Consider the following 26,034-nt stretch of genomic DNA (forward strand, 5'->3'; position numbering starts at 1 on the left):
ATTTTGCTCTATTTCATAGTCTTCTGAAACCATAACCTTCAACTCTTCAAGAGATGTAGTGGGTTGCAAAGTCAATAATCTAGCACGTTTTTCTTCATCATCAATAAATCTCCACTCCTTGGCATCCAGTGTCCATACACCACAAGTAACATAGATTTGCATCATAAACAGGTAAGTGAAAGCTTTTGTGGAAGGTGGAAGAGATGGTGATCGATCACGTTAAGGTATAATGTCGATTTTTCTTAATTTGTTTATCTTCTAAATAGTTTAGAATACGCATTCTAAAATGTATTAGAACAAATCTAAACAATAATTACGAAGTCTTAACCATAAATTAAGAATATTTTAAAAATATTTAAATTTATTCACTTTCCTTATTTAATATATTTTCTTTCTATTTTAGGGTATTCTAAGGTTTACAGATTACAAATTCTAAAAATTTCTATGATATATCTTCTACTACTTTTAGTATAAAGGGTAAAACGTAGAAAACGAATTCTGAATCGATGTAGAATGAAGAAAAACGTAGAATACATATTCTTAATTTTGTAGAACATACAAAATTCAGGTTCTGAAATTTTTAGAACAAATTTTTCGTCTAAACTTCTTAGAACATGTACAAACTGTAGAATGAACAATCTAAATGTTTCAGAAAGAGAAAAAATCGTAGAAAGTCTATTCTAAACAATTTAGACAAGAAATCAGCAATTTACAAACTGATTTTTGACACCCAAAACAATTTTTTTTCAATTTTTTTTTTTAACAGTTGTATACTAACATGGGTTTTCTGTTTGTTTATTGGTTCAAATTTTTTAAAACTTCACTATTTCTATTAGTAGGGGCATTTTCGTCACAATTGACAATCTTGAAAAAAAAGTGTAGATGGCCAAATTTATGGAAAAAGCTCCTTAATTTATAATTTTCCCTTAATTAAAACTACCATTTAAATTTATAGTATAATAAAAATTGGTAAAATTATAAATAAAGGATCTTTTTCCAAAAATTTGGCCATCTACACCTTTTTTTCAAGATTGTTAATTGTGACGAAAATGCCCCTACTAGTAGAAATAGTGAAGTTTTGAAAAATTTGAACCAATAAACAAACAGAAAACCCATGTTAGTATACAACTGTTAAAAAAAAAATTGAAAAAAANAAAAATAAGTCTAGTGAGCCTAATTTTTTGTAATGGGTCTTGTCTCGACAAATAATGAAATTGTGACTTTGTCTCGACAAATTAAGAAAACAAAAGGGATCGAGAAATTGAGAAAAAACCCTTCGAAATATTCACCCTTTTTTACCATTGAATCTTCCAACTTTAAACAGCAGCATCACCAAGATTAGCATCAGTACGCTTTTCTAATACATCATTAGTCAGCTTAGGTGNCTAGGTGAATTCTTTGAAATAATACCTACTTATTTTCCCACATCAACTTCCACATTACAACCATCGCTACTATCAGCTGGAAACTTATTTAGATCGAACTGGACTTTACTCCTATCACCATCAACTACTCTTTTGAATGTAACACACAAACGAATCATGTTTATCTTTTTCAGATATGCAAGAAAATTTTTCATACCTCTATCATTTGTCAATACAATAGGAGGACAATCAACTTTAACCTCTATGGGTAGATAACTGAATTCCACATCAAACATATTTTGCTCTATTTCATAGTCTTCTGAAACCATAACCTTCAACTCTTCAAGAGATTTAGTGGGTTGCAAAGTCAGTAATCTAGCACGTTTTTCTTCAGCATCAATAAATCTCCACTCCTTCTTGGCATCCAGTGTCCATACACCACAAGTAACATAGATTTGCATCATAAACAGGTAAGTGAAAGCTTTTGTGGAAGGTGGAAGAGATGGTGACCGATCACGTTAAGGTATAATGTCGATTTTTCTTAATTTATTTATCTTCTAAATAATTTAGAATACGCATTCTAAAATTTATTAGAACAAATCTAAACAATAATTACGAAATCTTAACCATAAATTAAGAATATTTAGAAAATATTTAAAAATATTCACTTTCCTTATTTAATTTATTTTCTTTCTATTTTTAGGGTATTCTAAGGTTTACAGATTACAAATTCTAAAAATTTCTATGATATATCTTCTACTTGTTTTAGTATATAGGGTAAAACGTAGAAAACGAATTCTGAATTGATGTAGAATGAAGAAAACGTAGAATACATATTCTTAATTTTGTAGAACAGACAAAATTCAGGTTCTGAAATTTTTAGAACAAATTTTCCGTCTAAACTTCGTAGAACATTTAGAAACTGTAGAATGAACAATCTAAATGTTTCAGAAAGAGAAAAAATCGTAGAAAGTCTATTCTAAACAATTTAGACCAGAAATCAGCAATTTACAAACTGATTTTTAACACCCAAAACATTTTTTTTCAAATTTTTTTTTTCACAGTTGTATACTAACATGGGTTTTCTGTTTGTTTATTGGTTCAAACTCCTAAAAATTTCACTATTTCTATTAGTAGGGATATTTTCGTCACAATTGACAATTTTTAAAAAAAAAGTGTAAATGGCCAAATTTTTGGAAAAAAATCTTTTACTTATAATTTTCCCATGAAAATATCTAAGATAGTATGACACATAATGTTTTAAAGATCTTTTGCCTTTCTTATACAAATATTAATTCCTTGATCACGAGAAAAAGAAATCTACATATCGATTTATGTTCAACACATGAATTTAGAAGAAAATCGGTAAAATGCTGGTAAGTTTCTAACACTTCTTGATGAATGATAATTAACATTTATAAATATGTCTAATGTCTTCATGAGTATTTTATACTAATCAATGTTTATCTATCTACATACGTCAGTTAGTTTCAAAAGAAGAAGTATAATAATGACTGGTATACCGTTCAGAACAATCTCAAGGTACTGTCTATGGCATTTAAGGCTGGTACATAGGTTTCTGTTTATTAATTATTCCCTCTGTATCATAATACTTGATGTTCTAGAATTTTTACATGAATTAAGAAAAACATTTAATGTTTAGCAATAAATGTATTCTTCATTTATAATAACATATTTTTATAATTATTAACTAATAGTATTTCATCAAATTTTTAAATTCTCATTTAATGATTTTTGAAATTTGTAATTTCTTAGTATTAATTGATAAAAGTATACAGAAAATCATCCTTTGTGATACAAGAAAAAATTCTAGAACATCAAGTATTCTGATACAGAGGGAGTAATTTTTTTCTTATAGGAAATATGAGCACTTATCGAGTTCACATGCCCTGGCCTATTCGGTTTTAAAAAAATTAAGTTAAGTATCTATCTACTTGGTGAAAAGAATTCATACATTTATCAACTTTGTTATATTACTAAGCCTGTAAGCTTTTAACTGTTTTAAGACGAGATATGAAGACCGTATTGTTTGGGGGAGCAACAAAAATGCTTCTAACACTTCCAAAACATCTTGATACAAAATATGATTTATACTCAACACATAAATTTAAAAGAAAATCGGTAAAATGATCGTAAGTTTCTAACACTTCCAGAACATCTTGATGAACACTTCCAGAACATCTTGATGAGCGATAATTAACATTTATAGATATGTTAAGATATTACACTAACAAGTGTCTTCATGCATTATTTATACTAATCAATGTTTATCTATCTACATACGTCAATTAGTTTCAAAAGACGTCAATTTCTACAAGTTCTATTTAAACTTTTGTATCAAAGCACATGAGTTTCTCATTTATGGAAAAAAGAAAAGTACAAGAATTATATCAATTATGTGATTAGTAAAGATTTTTTTTTTTTTTTTTTTTTTTTTTTTTGTGATTTTTGTCTTTTGTTTTCTTATTATTATAGTTTTTTTTTTGCTCTGTATTCCAAATTTATATCCTTATCATAAAATAAACAAAAACCAATATTATTTTTATTTTTTTATAATNAAAATGGTAAGTTGGAAACTTGAAGAATAATAATAAAACACACAAACATACATTATTGTTGGGCTTTTTGAGTGAGAATATATACTTGTAGCGAGCATCAGCATATATATATATATATATACAAAGAAAAGTAAGTAAAGCAATAATTCATATTCTTATTCCTTGATACCTTCATCTCCTCCACTTCTTTATAATTCCGTAGATTCGTAAAGCGTCATAAAGCATACATCTTTTTTGGATATAAGTAGATAGATATGATCACTGAATCCCAAACTAATACTACTATGGGATTTGGTGTATCTTGTTATTTTTCTTAAATAACTGTTGTTGGGTCTTAGATTCGGAATGTGAATCATTGCTTAGCCCGGCCCAACATGTACCTGTTGGAGGAGATATTGTCGTCTTTAAGCTTGCTGGGCCTTGAGCCTTTAGTCTAAGACCATATTTTTTTATTTGCTTGGATAATCTTTCTTAACTGAAGAGCTAACCCTGTCATAACTAAGTAGTCTAGTATATCTCTGTATTAATGCTCGAGTCGAGTTGTATTGTTTGCTGTAGATACTAATCGAGCTATATACATTCATTACTTATAAATCTTAGTAAAAGAAATATATCCCCATAATATGTTTGACAAAGATCCAAACCATATTGGGCTAAAACCATTTAATTGAAGACGCACTTAATCCCCCCAAGTACGACTACTTGCTGATCACATGTTCACACATTATTAAAGAGTCGTGAGATGATCGATGCACTAAATAACGTGCGTGTTTTCTCCCTTTTTTTATCAACAGCTTGGTGCGTTGGTAATGATTGCTTTTGCTATAAATCCATATATCTTCCAGAAGAATATACAAATTCAGTTTGTACTTTGTTAGTATAGTTTATGCTTTAATGGGACTTTAATTATTAAGATTATGTGAAAAAAACTATTTTTTTTTCTTTTCTTTTTGGTCCAGAGGTTGAGTATCGAGGAGACACCAACACCCTCAAAGCCATCACGCTTACTAGACACTTTCTCGATTTATATATTTTTGCTTTACTCTTTTTGTTTTCTTCAATAGGTCATGGTGCTCTTCATATTATTAGTCTCTCAAATTGCATATTTAAAAAATTTCAAACGTCCAAAATCCCTGAAATGATTATACACACGAAAGTTCAAGAATTATATACCTGTATTTTTGCCAAAAAACATAACAGTTTGTAGTTGCTTATAGTATTTTTTTTTATCGGTGCTACAAATTCTATAGATTTTAATATTGACCACAGTATTAAACGTAAGCCATCTCGAGCCAACGACCATTTCCCATGTTTCAACGCCAAACAAAGCTTTTCTTGGACCAGTTCTTCTCATACCATAATACTAGAGCAACGTGAATTCAAATTACAATATCTCTTTTTTAAAAAAATACTAAATTTTAACCCGCGGTACACCGCGGGACAAATTGTTATTTTTAACTTTCAAATTTTTTTTATTATTAATATATTGTTATTAGTTAAATTAATAAAAATGTTTTCAAGACTAATATAATTTTGTGTTATTTCATTTGTCATATGTATAAGTTTAGTTTAGTATTATGGGATTTGTGTAAGCATTACATATAAATTTTATTATATTTATAATTTATTTTATATTTGTTTGTTAAATATTGAATGTCTTGTAAACAGAACAATAACTAAATTATCATGCCACTTGTGTTGCTAAATGTTTATATTAATTTTTTATTTTGTGATACACCGCATGACCATTTGTTTGTTATATGTAGTTTGTTTTGTTTATTATTTCGGATTCTATTTGAATTCTTAATTATTAGAACAAAATAAAGAGATCTAAATACATGAGAAGTAATTTATAAGATGTGATTAAGTCACATATTTCCTAATTTTAGTTAAATGATATGTCAAATATTTTAATATTAGTACTGTTGACAGATAATAAAATAAAGATTTAACCCGTGTTTTATCACAAAGTTAATGATCCAACCCGTCAACTATATAATCAGATTGTATAGTATTTTAAACTATTTTAAGTTTACAATTCATAATATTTAATTTTTTTTATTAAGTTTATATATATATATATATATCAATAGTAATATTTTTTAAAAATGAGAATCTAAATTCTTGTTAGATTAAGAATCGAAGTTAACACTGTTGATAGAATATATTCAAAAGAAATTTCGGATTAATAAAAGATTTCCTTGTTTGATTTTTTTCAAATATGATTTTCCTAAACTAAAAATATTCATTCCAATAAATGAGATTATAATTTTACGTACTAATTTTGTGGCATCAAAGTAACTAAATTTTCGGTTGGGTATTATTGTCATCTCCAAATATTACCATTTTTTTGTTTGGTCGATTGATTAAGATTTGAGTAATTAATTTAATGGTTATTTGATTTTTTTAATGTTTTAATTATAATGGCATACTTGTAAATAATTTTTAACTTGAAGCCTTATCTGTTAAAGTTGCTGTGAAAATAATAATATAGATAAATCTAGTTAGTTGAGAAAATGTGAATTGTTGCCATTTAGTGAAAAAATAAATCTTAGATAATAGTCACTAAACTAGTAGTTGAATTGCAAAATATGTAAGAGGATAATAATATAGTTCAAAAACCATCCGATGTCAGCATAGAAAATAGTGAAAGCACTGTCGTATCGGGATAGTTAAATTAATCAGGCATAAGTTAAGAAATGCACCCACAAATCACAAAATGCATACTAATAAAGAAATGGAGTATACTAGTACTAATTAACATTCTAGATAGAGATAGATGAGAGAAAAATAGAAATGTTTTTTGTCTCATCGAAGAAGAATGGCCCATCAAGTCCTCCCTTTTGTCAGTTCTCTTTCTTTCACCACGCCTTAACCCTGCCCCTTGCCCTCTATCCTCTTCCTCCACACTCGTTCTTGTTTATTAATATTCCAATAGATTAATCTAAACGATAATTTGGTGTGGTTCCCTCTAGCAAGATTGTTGGCACATTATTTCTTTAAAAAAAAATATATTTTTATAAAATCTCTATTAAAAAACCTCATAATATGTTAACCCATGTTTGTTATATGGATGCAAAACTGCAAGTAGTCTTTATGTTAAAACTCCTGGTAAATTAAAGTCCCAGAGTTTACATCAACAGAAATAGGTTATCACATATGACAAAAGATTCCCCAGTTTCTTCGTACCTACTTTTGTTCTGCATCTATGCTTGCTTTTTTCCATGTGCTCCCCAAAAAACCTAGCTAGAACTAGAAGTATCACTACTAAATAAATTTGAAAACAAAAAAAAATGATAAATACTTATATATAGAATATGATCGATTTAGACGAATATGAAAATGTGGTCAAACATATATTCACAATACAGTCAAAGCTATTGCTTTAAATTTTTCTTCAATGAAGGAAAAAAAAAAACGAAGGTACAAAAAATATTCAGAAAGATACGAACGAAAAGGAAGATATCTTTAGGGGACAAGATGACATGAGGTAACTTTGAAACTCTAAAAACACTTTGTACATATATATTCTTTCATTAAGATTCTACAAACAGCTTCTCTTCACTGTCTTATGTCGTACCTTCACTTTATATACACCATTTCATGCTTCTAAGTTCTCTGTGTACATTTATATACATATATATAATATGTTTTTCAAAGTATTTGTTTCCCTGTAAGGGTACTTTTACCCAATCACATGTCTTTGTTAGATTCTTCTGTCTGTACAAATATTCCCACAATCTAAACACATTCGTCATCTTCTAACGTACTCCNATTGTTATTAGTTAAATTCATAAAAATGTTTTCAAGACTAATATAATTTTGTGTTATTTCATTTGTCATATGTATAAGTTTAGTTTAGTATTATGGGATTTGTGTAAGCATTACATATAAATTTTATTATATTTATAATTTATTTTATATTTGTTTGTTAAATATTGAATGTCTTGTAAACAGAACAATAACTAAATTATCATGCCATTTGTGTTGCTAAATGTTTATATTAATTTTTTATTTTGTGATACACCGCATGACCATTTGTTTGTTATATGTAGTTTGTTTTGTTTATTATTTCGGATTCTATTTGAATTCTTAATTATTAGAACAAAATAAAGAGATCTAAATACATGAGAAGTAATTTATAAGATGTGATTAAGTCACATATTTCCTAATTTTAGTTAAATGATATGTCAAATATTTTAATATTAGTACTGTTGACAGATAATAAAATAAAGATTTAACCCGTGTTTTATCACAAAGTTAATGATCCAACCCGTCAACTATATAATCAGATTGTATAGTATTTTAAACTATTTTAAGTTTACAATTCATAATATTTAATTTTTTTTATTAAGTTTATATATATATATATATATCAATAGTAATATTTTTTAAAAATGAGAATCTAAATTCTTGTTAGATTAAGAATCGAAGTTAACACTGTTGATAGAATATATTCAAAAGAAATTTCGGATTAATAAAAGATTTCCTTGTTTGATTTTTTTCAAATATGATTTTCCTAAACTAAAAATATTCATTCCAATAAATGAGATTATAATTTTACGTACTAATTTTGTGGCATCAAAGTAACTAAATTTTCGGTTGGGTATTATTGTCATCTCCAAATATTACCATTTTTTTGTTTGGTCGATTGATTAAGATTTGAGTAATTAATTTAATGGTTATTTGATTTTTTTAATGTTTTAATTATAATGGCATACTTGTAAATAATTTTTAACTTGAAGCCTTATCTGTTAAAGTTGCTGTGAAAATAATAATATAGATAAATCTAGTTAGTTGAGAAAATGTGAATTGTTGCCATTTAGTGAAAAAATAAATCTTAGATAATAGTCACTAAACTAGTAGTTGAATTGCAAAATATGTAAGAGGATAATAATATAGTTCAAAAACCATCCGATGTCAGCATAGAAAATAGTGAAAGCACTGTCGTATCGGGATAGTTAAATTAATCAGGCATAAGTTAAGAAATGCACCCACAAATCACAAAATGCATACTAATAAAGAAATGGAGTATACTAGTACTAATTAACATTCTAGATAGAGATAGATGAGAGAAAAATAGAAATGTTTTTTGTCTCATCGAAGAAGAATGGCCCATCAAGTCCTCCCTTTTGTCAGTTCTCTTTCTTTCACCACGCCTTAACCCTGCCCCTTGCCCTCTATCCTCTTCCTCCACACTCGTTCTTGTTTATTAATATTCCAATAGATTAATCTAAACGATAATTTGGTGTGGTTCCCTCTAGCAAGATTGTTGGCACATTATTTCTTTAAAAAAAAATATATTTTTATAAAATCTCTATTAAAAAACCTCATAATATGTTAACCCATGTTTGTTATATGGATGCAAAACTGCAAGTAGTCTTTATGTTAAAACTCCTGGTAAATTAAAGTCCCAGAGTTTACATCAACAGAAATAGGTTATCACATATGACAAAAGATTCCCCAGTTTCTTCGTACCTACTTTTGTTCTGCATCTATGCTTGCTTTTTTCCATGTGCTCCCCAAAAAACCTAGCTAGAACTAGAAGTATCACTACTAAATAAATTTGAAAACAAAAAAAAATGATAAATACTTATATATAGAATATGATCGATTTAGACGAATATGAAAATGTGGTCAAACATATATTCACAATACAGTCAAAGCTATTGCTTTAAATTTTTCTTCAATGAAGGAAAAAAAAAAACGAAGGTACAAAAAATATTCAGAAAGATACGAACGAAAAGGAAGATATCTTTAGGGGACAAGATGACATGAGGTAACTTTGAAACTCTAAAAACACTTTGTACATATATATTCTTTCATTAAGATTCTACAAACAGCTTCTCTTCACTGTCTTATGTCGTACCTTCACTTTATATACACCATTTCATGCTTCTAAGTTCTCTGTGTACATTTATATAATACATATATAATATGTTTTTCAAAGTCTTGTTTCCCTGTAAGAGTACTTTACCCAATCACATGTCTTTGTTAGATTCTTCTGTCTGTACAAATATTCCCACAATCTAAAAACCTTCGTCATCTTCTAACGTACTCCATAAAATTGAATTGAACTTATAATACGAAAATATATTTTTCCCAGTGTTTTCTTTTTGTATTTTTCTTAAAAAGAAAGTAAAAAGAACACAACGACCCACTTATACTAACATATGTTAGCACTCATCACACAAACTTATAACTAAACCCATATAAATAATTTTTTGTTGAGAAAAAAAAAAAAAAACACAAAAGGTTTGTGGTAATTATAACCACGTTAATCATACTGTATGATAAAAATCAAATCCTAAATAAATATATAAATATAATGCTCAAAGTCTCATCAAAATCACACCATTATGATGTGATCCAGTGCCCGACGTCGTTTTAACCTTTCTCCCCCACCACCACCATGTCCCATCATCACCGACTTGCTTGACCGTTCGAGCAAAGACTTGAGTGCGTTCTGTAGAAACTGAACCGACTCGACGCCGTGATGCTCTTTGTCGGCGGCCACAACGAGAACGTTTCTTGATCTACCACCGACAGTTGTCAAATCAGCAAAGATAGTTTCCATCTGAAGAGATTCGAGTGTCTCCATGAGATCTTGCAAGAGATCTGGCCTATCCTCGCAGCTAAACGATACCTTGAAGATGATCCGGCCGTCTTCGTTATAACTAGAAGAATCTTCAGAGTTGAGTACGCTGATTTCGTCTGTCTCTGACGGTAATGTTTCGTCAGTGATCTCTAGGGTTTCTTGTTTTAGTTCTTTGACTCGTTGAACCACTTTTGCTAATAGCGTGGCTTTGTCTGTCTGTATAAACAAACAAAAGAAAAAAAAAAAAAAAATACATATGAAACAAGGAAAGAGAAAAGTTCCGATCATTAGAAGTTGTCTTGATTCGAGGAATTTGTCTTCATGTTCAAATTGTTTCAATTGACAAAGAAAAAAAGCTCGATAACTTTCCCGACAAAGTGATTATCATCTTCAGAGAAAAGAAAGAAAAAAAATAAAGGACTTGTAAGCTTTTATTTTTCCTCAATTTTCTAGATATTCCCCAGTACTTGCAGCTTTTTTTTTTTTTTTTTTTTTAATTATTCGAAAACACTACATTGGACTGATGTTACTTCCAATATCCTACCTTTCTTACTAGTAAATAAGATCATAGCCAGTATACTGTAAATTAACCAATCAATCCACAAAAATACAATTTTTTTGTCATCTGGATATATAGTTTTAATGAAATAAAACACAAAAATTCAACATTCAAAAAGTCTAATCCTCATTTATAAAGAATAGATTATATCCATAGAGAGTGTAGAAGTTAATTTCATATCTTAATTCTTAACCCAAAAGAAACGTAACTAATAACTTATATCGATCATCACGTTTAATCTTCCATATTCTTAATCTTTCCGGTTCAAGTCTCTATCAAAGTTTCATTTTAAGTGTTAGACTAGAATAGTGTGATTAAGTAGTACAATAAAGAAGTTTAGTATAGTACCTTGGAGTTACAAGAGAGTAACTTGCGGAGCTTGTTGAGATGGGAATTGATTCTTTCTCGTCTCCTTCGTTCAGCTTCTTTGTGGTTCCTTTGAGCAGCAAGAGCTTTTTCTTGAGAAATCGTGTCTTCGATGGTAAAAGGGTAAAACGACGACGTTGTGGTGGTGGAAGTAGTTGACGACGAGGCACATAATCCTCCGGTGAGGAAGGAATAGAATATGTGATCTGAAATCTCTGGCTGCATTTTTTTTGTTTGCTTCTCCGCCGCCTTCTTTTTATTTCTTTGTTGGGTTTGGAGCTTTCGGTTGGTTCTGTTCTAAAAGGGAGACTACATTATGTATTTATACAAAAAGTGAGGTGGGAGAGAGAAAGAGAGAGACTGAGAGGAAGAAGATATGTCTACACTCTACACTATATATTTTTTATGCTTTAATATACAGTATAGGTGTTTGCAAGAATTATTATTATTTTGAATCTTTAAGTTGTCAAGTTTTTTTTTCATAGAAATTATAAAACATTTTTTTTTAAATATATAACTTATCAATTATTCATTGGTTAAAACATTATTACAAGTTGTAATTTACAACAAAGATAAATTTCAAAAAGAAAACTTGAAACAACTTTTAAGGATGTGTTGTATTAAAAAGTTAAGTAACAACGATTCTAGATAAGATTATTTGGCCTTTTTCTATTGCAAAGAAGGAATTATTTGGCCTTGAAGGCTCTGTTATAGTCAAAATACAGAAAAGAGGGATATGATTGAACCAATAAACTGAACCAAATTGGTCTTCGGCCGTACGAACTGATTTTATCTTCTGTAGTTGTGATTGAGAGATCTCATCCCAAAAAGAATTTTGTGCTCTGTCGATCTGAATACCCAGACCTAAAGGCTAAAGCCTAAAGGAGTTCTCGTGAATCCTCTTCTTAGAATCTACCTCGCACAAAATTTCGGAAGTCGTGAGAATTAGTTGGAAATTAGATTTGATGTGACGATTTTATTAGTTATTCGATAAACTTGATAAGCAATCAAACATATGTAGTTAGGGTTTTAAGATATAGTCTAATGTTTGATCAAGTATCAGCGAGTTGGCTGACGATTTGATCTTGAAGATGTTGTCATTCCTTTTCTACAAAAACATGTTGTGGTGACGACCCTTTTGTCAAAAAAATTGGAAGTCTGTTGAGTTATCTCCTGCAGCATGCGCTATGTCTGAAAACGGCGAAAATCTTCTATGAGCCATATCCACATGACGTGGAAAAGAAGCAACAGACTGAAAAGGACTTAGCTTCCATGCCAATAGGTTCCAAGTCATGTGAAATTATGGTTAATGAATATTATGACTGATATTTTGACATCTTATGATCCGATGCTTTGCTAAATTGACTGTGTGGCAATTTCTAATGAATTTTTACACATTCTCTCGAGTTTAGCCGCCAATTAGAACCTAAACAGTTTAGGTTCTAATTGGCGTTTTCGTTCGTTGCTCATTTGAAGCTACCGAGAGCCAAATAAACCTCGCTAGGTAATCTATTTCACGTACACAGATGCTCATTGATTTGCATTTCACAAAACCATGATACAATGCTTCTTTACTAGAGACCATTAATAAAAAAAAACCACCAACTAAAACGAAGTTACAACTTACAAAAAAGAGCAAGACCACAAAAATATAAAACAAGACTTTAGAAATGTTCAGACGCAACATAGAGCATAAAAAGGGATGATATAACATTCGCATCTTAAACAACCAGAAAAAAACAGATCCTTTGGAAGTCCCATGAATAAAAATGTTTAGAACATAACATAAGAATTATATGTAAGAGAGAGAGAGATGGATGTAAACTGGTAGGCAAAACCGGATTCACTACTTAGCCATCATGACCTTAACAAACTCTTCATAGTTAATCTGACCATCACCATCAACATCAGCTTCCTTGATCATCTCATCAACTTCTTCATCAGTGAGCTTCTCACCAAGGTTTGTCATCACATGACGAAGCTCAGCAGCTGAGATGAAACCGTTCTGGTCCTTGTCAAAGACCCTGAATGCTTCCTTGAGCTCTTCCTCAGAGTCAGTGTCCTTCATCTTACGAGCCATGAGGTTCAAAAACTCAGGGAAATCAATGGTGCCGTTACCATCAGCGTCAACTTCGTTGATCATGTCTTGAAGCTCTGCTTCAGTTGGGTTTTGTCCTAGGGAACGCATCACAGTACCCAGCTCCTTGGTGGTAATACAACCTACAAGCACAACACACTCAGATCTCTGTAGAGAAGCATCTTAAGCTAGATTTCCAAATTCCTTAATTAACAATTTATAGTCAAGAGCTAAGAACACAGGACAAATCAAAACAAAATTTGAAGAATCGGAAATCTCAAAACTCAAAACGTCGTCGTATTTGTCATCATCGAAACCTCAATTCACCAACACGATTTAATTAAAAAAAAAACAGAAACCAAAAATTGAAAGACGAGTTTAGAGATTGACGAATTACAGATCCGTTGTTATCTTACATCGACAGAGATCAAATTGAATCAACGAGACGATAACTTAAATCGAATGAGAACAAAGCTTAGAAACTAAGAGATCCAACAGTAGCAAAAAAAATCGTATACATTAACAAAGGAGGGAGAGGGAGAGGGAGAGGGAGAAAGAACGTACCATCACCATCCTTGTCGAATAAGCTGAAAGCTTCCTTAAACTCAGAGATCTGATCATCGGTGAGCTGATCCGCCATTGTTTTTGTTTTTTTTCTTCTCCTGTAGATTCGTTTCTGTTTGTGTTTTTTTTTTTTTCTCTCAAGAAATCGAGAGAGAGAAGAAGAGAAAAATTAGAAAAAGCGTGTGTGTGTCTGTCTGTCTGTGCTGTGCTGTGCTGAGAGAATAAAAAAAAAACGAGAGAGAAACCGTATTTATCGGGTAACGAAGCTAACGACCTTTTTTGCTCCGACCCGGACTTTTAAAAGCGATACCGGATTTGGAAAATCTCTATTATAACCTCAGTTTATGGCTTTAATTACGAGTTTTAATTTGCCTATCAATTATGAATATTTTAGTATTTTCTTAAAAACACGCCAGAGTGGACAATTAACGGATCACACGGTCTGTACGCGGATCGTTGACTTGACTGTCACGTCAGCATTCTCTCTTGGGTCCTCTCTCCTCTCTCTAGCCCTCCAAATGTCTCTTTCTGATTGGCTTATATTCATTTATTATAATAATACGTCCTCGTCACCATCGAAATATAAACAGTACTACAGAGTTTATTTTATTTCTAGTACATTATCACCGGCAAAATTTAATGTCGATTCAAAGTTTTTTTTTATTTTAAACACTTTAAGATTCAATCATAGGTTTGAATGATTCTTCTAATCAATTTCTCAATAAATTCTATGATTAAATGATGAAATATAATACGGTAAGAAAGATTGACCGTACAAATTAGAAAACAAAATATAGAAAGTCATCTACAATTGACAAATTCGACGTACATGGTTTGGCAAAAATATCAGTTATTGTATACTTTGGGTTCAAATTTGCTAAATCTTTCATATTTTATAAGGAAATCAGTGAATCGTATATCCATAAATTCGGATAGGAAAGTTTTTTTTTATTGCAAGCAAAATATAGTGTATCATGAAAAAAACCCTAGACAAGCGATTCAAGAAAAAAATAAAAACAAAAATCCCCTAGACAAATTCATCTGCACTCTCTCCAATCTTAATTTTTGAAAATGCTAAAATAAACTAAAACACGTGTCCATAGGTAAAAAACTGTATCGACTAAGACTTCCATATCCATTACATAGAGAACCTAAGACATCAATCACATCAAAACACTAATCTTCTTCTACACGCGTCTAGCGGTAGAGAGTTGCTGCTGCCACGTCTGATGTGTCGGCTTTTACCACTTCCGCCGTAACTAACAGGAGAATCCACCGCTGGTTTATAAAACTCGTGTTCGTCGTTGTCGTAGTCGGAGAAAGAGAGCTCTCGAACGGTCTCTGCGATCAGGTCGCGACAGATGTGATCATGAAGAGCCAAACCTATCTTAGCGATCTCTCTTCGTTGACCTGACGCCACGTCATCGCAGACCTGGTTAACGCTCTCCATCAAGGTCCGTCTTACCCTCCGCACCACGAGGGGCAACGTGGTGTCACGTGTCTCTGTCGTCGTTGACGCTGCTCTCTTAGAAATGACGTCATGTATAGCGTAATGATCGGGTCTGCTAGTGATTAGATTTATGTTGTTGACTTGGTAAGTTTTGTTGTCTTTGCAGCAATATTCGTGGTGGTTCACCATCGACAGCATCGTGTCTCCCTCTGGTTCATGTTGTGTCGTCTTCGTGTTCTTCTGCGTTTGCGTCCCCACGACGACATCTCCTGCCACTGTTTTTTTTTTTGTTTAACAAAATCAAATAATTTATCAGACAAGACAAGCTGTGTATTCTATATTATTATCTTTGTCACACAAAGATAATTATATATTATTCCCGAGATCAATCTATATCGATTGTCAAAATAAAACTAAGCATATAACAAATTTACATAGTATTTAAAAAGAACTGTTAATTATTCACATATGTTAACATTAGTTGGATTTTATCCATTCTTGTTAAAATCTTTTGTTTTCCCTCAAGACAAACATAATTTTAAAAGGACATTCCAAAATAACACCACAAACAAATTTAGGAAGTCAATTGTAGGAATTTTTACCTAAGAAGATTTTGAGAGATGTTTAAATAACAAATTTTCACTTTTGTGTAATATTCTAAGCAACAATAATTGAATTATATAGTACTAAAATGTTATTTTTTCAAAAAGTGATATTCTTGATTTGGTAGCTAAACCAGTTGGTGGGTCAGAATAATGGGTGGGGGTCCAAATGATGAGAAAAAGTTAAAGTGGGCTTCATGACTAAAGGAATAAAGGCCCCTAAAAGCTGTCTCTTCCTCCATCATTTGTCTAACATGCCTCTTTCTCCTCACTCTTTTCTTTACTCTCTTCTGCACTTTAATTTTATTCTATTCGATTAGACTAAAACCTCATTACTAATTAGCCCCACCTTAATTTGGGGTCCATACTATATTGACTAAATATGATTTTAAACATTATCCTCAGTGACAACATATCTGTAGTGAACCATTTGTTAGCGCAATTAGATGTGACATCAAATGAACTACACAGTTTATGCATGCATGGAATCGTTTAGAGCAATGACATATTGACATGTCTTTATCAATAGTTTACATTATTTCTATACTAATAATTTCATGAGAATGTCTTCCACTATTAGACATAGTAATGATTCCAACACCACCAAAGAGACAACTCTTTGCCCTATACCCATTCTCTCTTCACTCTTTATTGCCACTTTAGTTGACACACTGTTCTCCTAAATTATTACTTTTTCTTAACAGTAATTAATTTATTTAGTTTGAGTAACAAAATATTTAATACGAATTCCCTGTTAATTTTACCAATTTACTAACCACATCAATTCTTCTACATTTAGTATGAATTGTTTTTGCTTGGTTTATGTTAACTTAGTTATTGGACCCTAAAATTAGAGAAGTTTGTAAATATGAAAAAGAAAACAACCAAAAACGTGATTCCGACATGTGTGTAATAGTGTTGTCGATATGTAATGACTTAATGATTAAATGTACAAGTCGGTGAAACGTACCGGTGCCGGAGAACTTAAAATTTTCACGTGTTGTCGGCGGAGAAACCTCAAGTGTCTTGTGAAGAATGTAAGTGGTTTTGATCACGTCGATGGTTCTCCGGAGCTCCTCTAAATCCCGATCGCATTTCTCTAGTGCTCCGACCAGACTCACCCTCGCCGCATCCCCTTCTACTTCATTGCGCGGAAGCGGTGGCTCGTCTCCTCCTCTGCCTCCTCCGTCGTCTCCGTTTGATGAATCTTGCGGAGGAGAAGCGTAAACGACGGTTCTCTGTTCTCGCTTTTTAGATCCCAAGGTGATGGATTTGCGGCGGTTGGATGAGAAGTTAAAGGTGGATAGGAAGAGGTTGAAGAATCCGGGGAGGCAGCCGGAGGATACGGCTGAGGAGTTTGAGTTTCTCCGGGGAGGATTATGGGTTTCCCGCCATGAAGATGAAGGAGAAAGCAAGTTCTCTCGTTTACTCTTCTTCATGTTCCTCTCTGTTTTTGTTTTTTTTTTCTCACCTCTCTTTCTCTCTTTTTCTCACTATCTAAAACCTTAAATTTCCATTTAATCAATCTATTTTTTTTTTAATTCATTCCATCTCTTTTTCTCACTATCTAAAACCTTAAATTTCCATTTAATCAATCTATTTTTTTTTTAATTCATTCCATCTCTTTTTCTCACTATCTAAAACCTTAAATTTCCATTTAATCAATCTATTTTTTTTTAATTCATTCCAACGGTAAAATTATAATATTATACCCTTTTTGTGATTGAGCTATTGCTTTATTTTTATTTTCACTTTTGTTTTACGTTTTTTTACTTTAAGGTTGGTCCATTGGGCACATGGCAAACTGTCACACTCCAATGCATTGACACACTTGCGATATACATAATAATGTCTTTTTTTTTTGTTAGACATTATTATGCCTTTTATGTTTCTGTTTAGTTAGTGGTTTTTAAAGGTAATTATCTCTCAACTCTAGATAAACTTAAACTAGACCTTTGAATGCAACTTTTAGTACTATAAAAAGTTCCATTAACAGAGTTTTAGAACACTAATCAAATGCAGTAGGCATTAGGAGTTTAGCACAACGCTCTATGAGAAACAAAAGGACATGATTATGAGTGTTCTTTAAGATTCATAGAGTCCATGACCTCGTGCATGCTGGACAGAGAAAACTTTTAAAAGCCTTCTTTAAGCCATTCCATAGGAATTAGATATCTTTGTACGACTTAATTAAGTAACTACATCATTAATGGCACACTGTTTTGAGACCATAAATCATTTAACACGTTTGAAGAAACCAATTTATGCTTTAGTCGGTAGGTTGATATATACAGCCTAGAACTGTACTGTGTCTTTCTACAACATAGAGTACCTCAAGTTAACAATTTGCGTAAGTAGAAAACTTACACTTGCTGACACATAATTTTACATGGATATATCTCAATCTATCAAATAAAATTATGAATATAGTTTTTATATTTTTTTAAATTTTGAAAAGAAATATTTTGATCATAAATTACAAATCTTCGTGGTTGATTGCTTACAGTGCTAATTTGCAATGAGACTGTCCCTCAGATCCTTGTATTGCAAATTCAACTGTGAAGAAACAACAAATAAATATACATACGAATTGTTTCTTACGGAATGAGCCCTAAACATTGCAAGTTTCAGGTTTATACTCTCGGTAACAAATATGACTGACAAAGTGACAAGAAAAAAAAAAAAAAAGCAAAGCCTATTCTATACAAATAATCTCGAAAGAAAGAAAGGCCAATGAAAATCTGAATGAACAAGAGAAACTAAACTAACCCCAGTTTGGTTTATAGATCTTTCCATATTTTGTAGTCGCTAGTGGAGCTGTTGTTCTGCATATCACTGTCTTGGCAACCAATGAAGAAAGTAGAACGCACAGGATCAACATTTACCAGAGCATGAGCTGTGCCACTAGGACTAACCGCTACAGCTACTTCATCCTCTCCAATTAACACTTCAGCGTAACCTTTTTCGACCTTGTGGTTCTCTAGCTGCAAGCCATTCATATAGATTTATCCATAAACAAAGTCAGATTGATGAGCTTAGTTCAATTAGAGACGAGAGCAGTAGAGAAATGGAAAACCAAGACACAATCATCACTGGACTAGGATTCAGAATAAGTAAAGATAATTCCATCTGTCACATCACTAAATAGCTATAGGAAGTTATTTTATTTTTTCTAACTAGTCCAGTGATCAGCAAGCAATTGACTGATGATATTAGTCCAATAGTCAAGAACATCTATATGACAGATTCAGAAGTAATCCTCTCCTTCATTTCTCGAAAAAAAAGGAATACAGTGGAGAATCAAAGAAAAAATCAGCAGAAAGAAACTGTACTTTAAGGTTTGTCAACATTCTCAAACCCCAAAGCAACCAAATACTAGCCTGCTCAAGCATCTGTGAATCCTCTATCTACATTCTCAAACCTCAAACCAACCAAATACTAGCCTGCTCCTGCATCTGTCAACCCTATACTTAATACACATCAAGACCAACTAACATGTTTACTTCAGTTGGCATGGCAGAATAACTCTGAACCCTCTTTTCATCAGCTTTACCAGTCAATGAAGCATTGGATATCGGATACTTAGATAAACTAGAACAGCCGTTTACTTATATTATTTCGACATACTATAAAGTCTTCAATTATGCTCTATCAATGAGATAGATGATGAAGACTTACCCTGAATCTTGTCTTGGCTCCCCATATGACAAACGTCTCATTACAGGTATGGTGTCGGTGATTTCCCCTCAATCCACCAGGCCGGATTTCACCAACATGAATGGAAACACACGAGGAGGCTCCACCTGCGGACACAAGAACCAAAAGAAGAAGATAAAACATGGAAATGTGAATTTGGATAGGTTTAGACAGCTCACTCCTAAGACTATCATTCACAGTATGAGCAAAGCCATAGATAATTTTCTCTACATCAACTACTGATCAACCTACGAATTGGTGTTTATCAACCTACAGTATGAGCTTCTAAACTATTTCATCCATGCTTATCCTTCAATACACTAACCAATTGAGAATGCCTAAGTTTCACAAAAGATGAATAATGATAACTAAGCTACAGATTTTACTCAAGAACACTAATACGAATTGGTGTTTATCAACTTCCTGAACAACATTTGTAAGAAAACGGATTCGGAATTCGATCAAACGAACCTTTGAGCTGAGAATCACGAGCAAGGATAACAGGATCAAGCAACCATCCACGGTCGTCTTTCCGAACAGGAGAGAGCGACGCCAAACCGAACCGGACTAGATTAACCTTATCGTCGTCGTCGAGATTTTTCAAATCGGGATGACTTTTTAACGTCGATTTCGGATGTGAAGAGGACGAAGAGACGTGAGAGGAGTGCTGTAACCTGAGGGTGATCCATGTGAGGAAGAGGAAGAAAAAGAGAAGCAGAGGAATCGCTTGAGGCTTCTTCAGTAGATTGATCAAAGGTGACAACAATCTATGGTTCTCGATCACTACTCTTCTAGGGTTCGCCATATTCTTAAGCTTTCCTCTGTTTTTTTTTTTTGTCGTCAACAGTTAAGCTTTCCTCTGTTTTTAGTCAGTGACTGATAATTTTAGATTTATTGGATATTAATTATGATTTACTTTATAATTTCAACAATTCAGAGAAAACAAAAATTGATTAGATGATTGGCGGGTTGAGCCAGGCCCGTGCAGTAGTGCAACGCATGGGCGACTCGTGAAAGCCCAGATAGCAAGCTATCTTAATGGACCTTCTTCCTTTAAAAATAGAGTTAATATCGTGTGAGCCGATGGCCCACATATCAGATATTAAACTGATAAGAACAGATACTACACTTGATCTTAGCCAAAAGGCCGAGAAAGGTATGAGTTGAAGGGTAGGCTCAGCTTCTTTATTTATACTGCAAACCTTATGACCAATGCTCTCTAACTCTCCGATGTGGGACTTTTATGAATATACACTTTGGCTTCCTTTATTTTCCTTTGCCGCAGTCTTCTTCATAACACATCTTTTATTTTTCTCGTCAAACACAATGCTACAAGTTCTCTTTCTACACATATTTGTTCTCTATTACACTGATTTGCCATTGATCAATTCACAGGACAATCTTAACCCATATGAAGAAATATGGAAACTTATTAAAAAAAATCATCAAAGCAATTATTGGAGGAGCTCTCGTGCTCAGGGCATTGAGCTCACTAGAATGATGCTTGAATTAGGCACAATCTGAGCTGCTATTATGATTGCTTTTGAATCCTTGTGGGGATTGTATGTAGTCAAAGCAGTTACAAGATTTAGGTTTTGTTCTCTCTCCCTCCTCCATTGTTCTGTTTCCAACAATTTGTGCTTAGATTCTCTTTGTATTTAATATCCTTTTCTTGGTCTTAACTGACATTATAGATTCACATTCCAAGAAAACTCCTTTTGTCTACCGGTGAAGGAGAGAAGAAAAACGTTAGTATGTTGATGGTTTCTTGAGGAAAAGCAAAAAAAGAAACAAACGAAAATTTCCAGGAAAAAGATTAGCTAATGGCTAAATATACGGCCTTTTGATGCAGTTGTTGATACAACACACTCTGATAGAGTTAACGAAAATTAGATGACCCACAAATCATACCTTTCTCGGCCTTTTGGCTAAGATCAAGTGTAGTATGTTGATGGTTTCTCGATGTTTGACTTTCAATTACTCACATAGACCACACTTCCTTAAGTAGCTCATATCTTGCATTTGTAACAACTGCATCTATCTGCTCAACTTGCTTCTTTACATTCCTGTTCTGTGTGGAAGGTGACAATGATACGTTTTCAATGATGGATGTAAGAGGAGAATCTAATTCCTCCAGCTCTTCATCGCTCGTGTATCTTTTTCTTTGTATCATAGACGCATTCCTTGACATTCTAGAGATGTCTCCTTCTACCTCTGCAACTCTCTCTGCTACATTGTTTGATGATGGAGGAATGTATGAAATAGGAGCAGCCGCATAAGGGAAGCTAACTCCTGATAACTTATGCTTCGACATGCTCTGATGAGAAACAAACAAAAAGATGATTTGATTATGTTACCTCTGCGTTAAGCTCTTCTAGGACAGCTCCAGGGACATCATCAGGACAGAACTCGTCAGGTGTAAAGTTGCAGAGTATTCTTTTTATTAAGGGAAGACTTATCGATTGGCATACCTATGCATTAGTCAAGAAAAATGCTATGTGATCAAATATAGCTTAATAAAGAGTGATAGAGATATCAAAACAAACCTCTTCTCGAATGGATTGTTCCATTAACATATCTTTTGGAGCATTAGTAGATCACTAAGTTCGTTTAGCAAACTGAATGATTTCTCGCTATCTATTGAATCATTTTCTCTACTGAGTCTCTAGTGTTTATAGAGAACATTTCAGCGAGGCATCTTGACCAATTTCCAATCTAAAAGCGAGAGATCACAACAATTACGAACATTAGTACTTTCTCATGTTAAGTGAACATAACAATCTGATTATGTTTCTTGATGCTGTACCGCGTTTTTAAGCTGAGCCCCGGATCCAAAACTTAAGTAAGTCTCCAGCAAGTATAGGCAGGACTTTGGCATCTAGGATAGGATCAGATTTAACCTGCAGATTCACTTATCCTTTTTTTTAACCTTTTCTCGTTTAATCTGGTTTTAACTATTAGTTTGGCGGGTTGAGCCAGGCCCTTGCAATAGTGCAACGCAGGGGCGACTCGCGAAAGCTCAGATAGCAAGCTATCCAGATGAGCTTTCTCCCTTAAAAAATAGAGTTAATATCGTGTGGATCGATGACCCACATATCAGATATTAAACTGATAAGAACAGATACTACACTTGATCTTAGCCAAAAGGCCGAGAAAGGTATGATTTGAACGATAGGCTCAGCTTATTATTTATACTACGAAGCTTATGACCAACGCTCTCTAACTTTTCGATGTGGGATTCCAACTCATCACCTTTTGAGATTTTTGAGCAAACCGCCTTAAAGACAATAAATACGCCGTCGAGTCACCATAGTCTGGATTTTGAACCCTTTTATGAAAGGATTGGTTAATACAGCGTTTAATAAGATCTCGGATAGTCCCATGCTCGGTCTTGTTTCTCTGCCTCTGTTATATGTTCTTTAACATTGATTACAGAACTATTAAACACAGAGAAGAATTGGAATTTAATAAGTGTTCTAATGCAATATTTGGGGAGTTTAAAAGTCATATCTTTGTTAGCTTAAGAGCTTAATCAACAAGGTTTAGGCTGCAAATTACATTAAAGATGAAAAAGTGGAAAATTTTCGATTTTTTTTTTTTTTTCTAAAAAACAGAGAATGGAAGAAGATGTTTCAGGGAATCAATGCTAGTATAAACCTTTCGATCTGCAATGCAATAGTTTTTGGACTCAGAATCAAATACATGGCTTTACAGACAAGTGTCGAGTATTGTTTGTTGTGACTGGCTTTTCGTATGTTCCAAGGTCTGGTCCCTTGTCTTCAGCTTGTGATTTGAAAAGCTGAAACCTGAGATTTGTTTCCAACGAGCGTTTAAGTCTGCACAACCCTCATGTGTTGATTCCAGGCATAAAGGAGACACAGCTTGTCAAATTTTGCTGATCACTCTCCATTGCCATGTTTCGCACTCTTTCTTGTTGCTTTCAAGATCTGAGCTAAAACCTGTGTCAAGACAAAAGAGTTTTCGCACTTGTCATTAACTGGAACCAGCACAAGAGCGCAAAGATAAAAACCGTTGATTCTTTAAGTCTAAACTTCAAATACTTGAATGAGTCTAGGAACAGTCCGAGGGCGAGTCCGGTCTTCCAATAATTAAACATGGTGATTGTGCTCCGCATCTTGTTGATTAATGGAATAGAAGCTCTGTACATTAAAGCTCCAATGCCTTCAACTACAAGCACAGCCAGTCCAGCAGATAGAACATCCCAATCTCCTGTTTGTCCTATGAATGTAGAGAAAGCAGTTGCAGAGTAGAATCCCACCAAGAGAAAGAAGAGTTTCTTGGGCAGATCTTTCTTGATCTCCTGAATTTTCACCAGAAGCTTAGTTCTGAGAACTTGTATGGCTTTGATTAGCCGTAGACCTCTGGAGCTACTATTACTTGAAGAACTGGATGCTGGATCGAATCTGTCCCCACCAACCGAGCTTTTGATGGTTGTCCATGACATCCTCCTGGAAATTGCAAAAGACCCACTTAAAACTTGGATACTGGAAACATGAGTTCAACATAAGATCTTCTTCTTTAAGACACAGTACATATCACAAGAATTGACAAGCCTAAGCATACTTGGTGTTCTAAGGACTTCACTACTCCATACAAGTCCAATAACGCACAAAAAACCATCATTTAGATATAATCTTACTTTATAACCATGGGTTTTACAGGTTGGTTATGGTCTCTGCCTTGATAGACAACAATATACAGAGAATCGCAAGAAAAATATTCAGATTTTGCCAAAAACCTCATCTCATTGTATTCTCAGCCACACAACGATGCTAAACTTCTAAGCTACAAATTGATGCTTGGGAAGTTAGAAACATGCCTTTGATGTCTGACCAACAGAGGCTGTGCAGGATGAAGAAAATGACAGAAAGAACAAAAGTCCCAGCAAATGGCAAGAGACAAAGGTGCTTTGTCTCTAAAACTCCTCTTTGGTAATAACTTACTTCCACAGTTAGGTAATGTGATGGTGATGGCGAATCCCATGAAACAGCTAACAGAAATGTTGGTCTTCTGACCCAAAATATGTAGTAGCTACTTCCTAGACCACAAAGTTTCAGCATTTATCAATTTCACAATCAATCCATTAAATAAAAACTTTCTCTTGAGAAAACCAACTACAAGCTGATAAACAAAGAGAGTAAGGCTTTTACCAAAAAAAAAACAAAGAGAGTAAGGTTCAAACTCATAGACGGAGAAGAAACAAGAAACACAAAACTGGGATTCAAGAACCACACAGAACACTCAGTATATGGAAAGGTGCCATCACAAAATCTTTTATAATTCAATCAGACATTTTCACAAATACCTTGTAAACAATTCAAGAAAAACCTAATTTCCCCCAATTTCCTAAGTTCCTTCACGCCCATTACTCTATATCAAGCCCAGAAATCGAACCTTTCGAACTGATACTGATATAAGAACAAGAACTCAAACCATTTTTAAGAAAATAAAGCAGTAGTTGACAAAAATAAAAAGGAACCAGCTGTTGGGTGAAGGAGAAAGTATAAGAAGTGGAAGAAGAAGAAGCACAGAGGACCTGAAACGGCGTCGTATTATAACTTGACTCTCCTGCTGCTCTATTTAGAATTTCAAACAAATAGAAATGGTACAGCTTGAGAGGGGATGCCAAACACAAAATTGCAAAGCTTTGTAATACCATTCTATTTATGTGGTGCTGAGCTGAGGTGGGGGAGACTAAAAGGTTTACTTAAAATCTAAATCGAAAGGAAGATGCTTGCATATCTGGGTAGGAGGAAAGGGATGAGATTTTCAACACCAACCTGGAGATTCGTAAGAGGAGTAAGCGGTGTAGCGAAAACGATACCTAAAGAGAGAGTTGACGCTGTCGTGATCGGTGCTGGAGTCGTGGGTCTTGCGGTTGCGCGTGAGCTCAGTCTCCGCGGCAGAGAAGTGCTGATCCTCGATGCCGCCTCATCGTTTGGCACCGTCACGAGTTCCCGGAACAGTGAGGTCGTCCACGCCGGAATCTATTATCCACCAAACTCTCTAAAGGTACAACCTTTCTCTTTTAAGGATCGAATCAATTAATCCTTATGTATTCTTTTGGTATGTTACATAAGTGAACTTTGTTGGATTTTTCTATCAGGCCAAGTTTTGTGTAAGAGGGAGAGAACTGTTGTATAGGTACTGCTCAGAAT

General features: G+C 33.2%; 5 protein-coding genes across 7 annotated transcripts; all 5 read right to left on the reverse strand.

Moving 5' to 3' along the window:
• Positions 10,016 to 11,827, reverse strand: LOC104712337 (putative transcription factor bHLH107). Its single transcript, XM_010429214.1, has 2 exons — positions 11,449 to 11,827; positions 10,016 to 10,757 (listed from the first exon to the last, which is right to left on the reverse strand). The coding sequence occupies exons 1-2, from the start codon at positions 11,689 to 11,691 to the stop codon at positions 10,293 to 10,295; spliced, it is 708 nt and encodes a 235-aa protein (XP_010427516.1). The 5' UTR covers positions 11,692 to 11,827; the 3' UTR covers positions 10,016 to 10,292.
• On the reverse strand, positions 13,055 to 14,356 carry LOC104712339 (calmodulin-5). Its single transcript, XM_010429215.2, has 2 exons — positions 14,108 to 14,356; positions 13,055 to 13,686 (listed from the first exon to the last, which is right to left on the reverse strand). The coding sequence occupies exons 1-2, from the start codon at positions 14,181 to 14,183 to the stop codon at positions 13,313 to 13,315; spliced, it is 450 nt and encodes a 149-aa protein (XP_010427517.1). The 5' UTR covers positions 14,184 to 14,356; the 3' UTR covers positions 13,055 to 13,312.
• On the reverse strand, positions 15,136 to 17,818 carry LOC104712340. The gene is made up of 2 exons (XM_010429216.2): positions 17,130 to 17,818; positions 15,136 to 15,832 (listed from the first exon to the last, which is right to left on the reverse strand). Exons 1-2 carry the CDS (start codon positions 17,596 to 17,598, stop codon positions 15,276 to 15,278), a joined length of 1,026 nt encoding a protein of 341 aa, XP_010427518.1. The 5' UTR covers positions 17,599 to 17,818; the 3' UTR covers positions 15,136 to 15,275.
• On the reverse strand, positions 18,573 to 21,031 carry LOC104712341. Its single transcript, XM_010429218.2, has 4 exons — positions 20,327 to 21,031; positions 19,838 to 19,962; positions 18,929 to 19,143; positions 18,573 to 18,715 (listed from the first exon to the last, which is right to left on the reverse strand). Exons 1-3 carry the CDS (start codon positions 20,658 to 20,660, stop codon positions 18,940 to 18,942), a joined length of 663 nt encoding a protein of 220 aa, XP_010427520.1. The 5' UTR covers positions 20,661 to 21,031; the 3' UTR covers positions 18,573 to 18,715; positions 18,929 to 18,939.
• On the reverse strand, positions 23,500 to 25,498 carry LOC104712344 (ycf20-like protein). Of its 3 annotated transcripts, none has more exons than XM_010429230.2 (4): positions 25,413 to 25,498; positions 24,696 to 24,914; positions 23,917 to 24,324; positions 23,500 to 23,814 (listed from the first exon to the last, which is right to left on the reverse strand). In XM_010429230.2, the coding sequence occupies exons 2-4, from the start codon at positions 24,857 to 24,859 to the stop codon at positions 23,808 to 23,810; spliced, it is 579 nt and encodes a 192-aa protein (XP_010427532.1). In that variant the 5' UTR covers positions 24,860 to 24,914; positions 25,413 to 25,498; the 3' UTR covers positions 23,500 to 23,807. The 3 variants fall into 3 exon arrangements, with proteins under 3 accessions (XP_010427532.1, XP_010427533.1, XP_010427530.1); XM_010429231.1 differs by lacking the exon at positions 25,413 to 25,498 and adding an exon at positions 25,271 to 25,403; XM_010429228.1 differs by lacking the exon at positions 25,413 to 25,498 and adding an exon at positions 25,182 to 25,403.

The sequence above is a fragment of the Camelina sativa genome, chromosome 9 (assembly GCF_000633955.1).
Source record: "Camelina sativa cultivar DH55 chromosome 9, Cs, whole genome shotgun sequence".
In the NCBI taxonomy this organism is placed as follows: domain Eukaryota; kingdom Viridiplantae; phylum Streptophyta; class Magnoliopsida; order Brassicales; family Brassicaceae; genus Camelina; species Camelina sativa.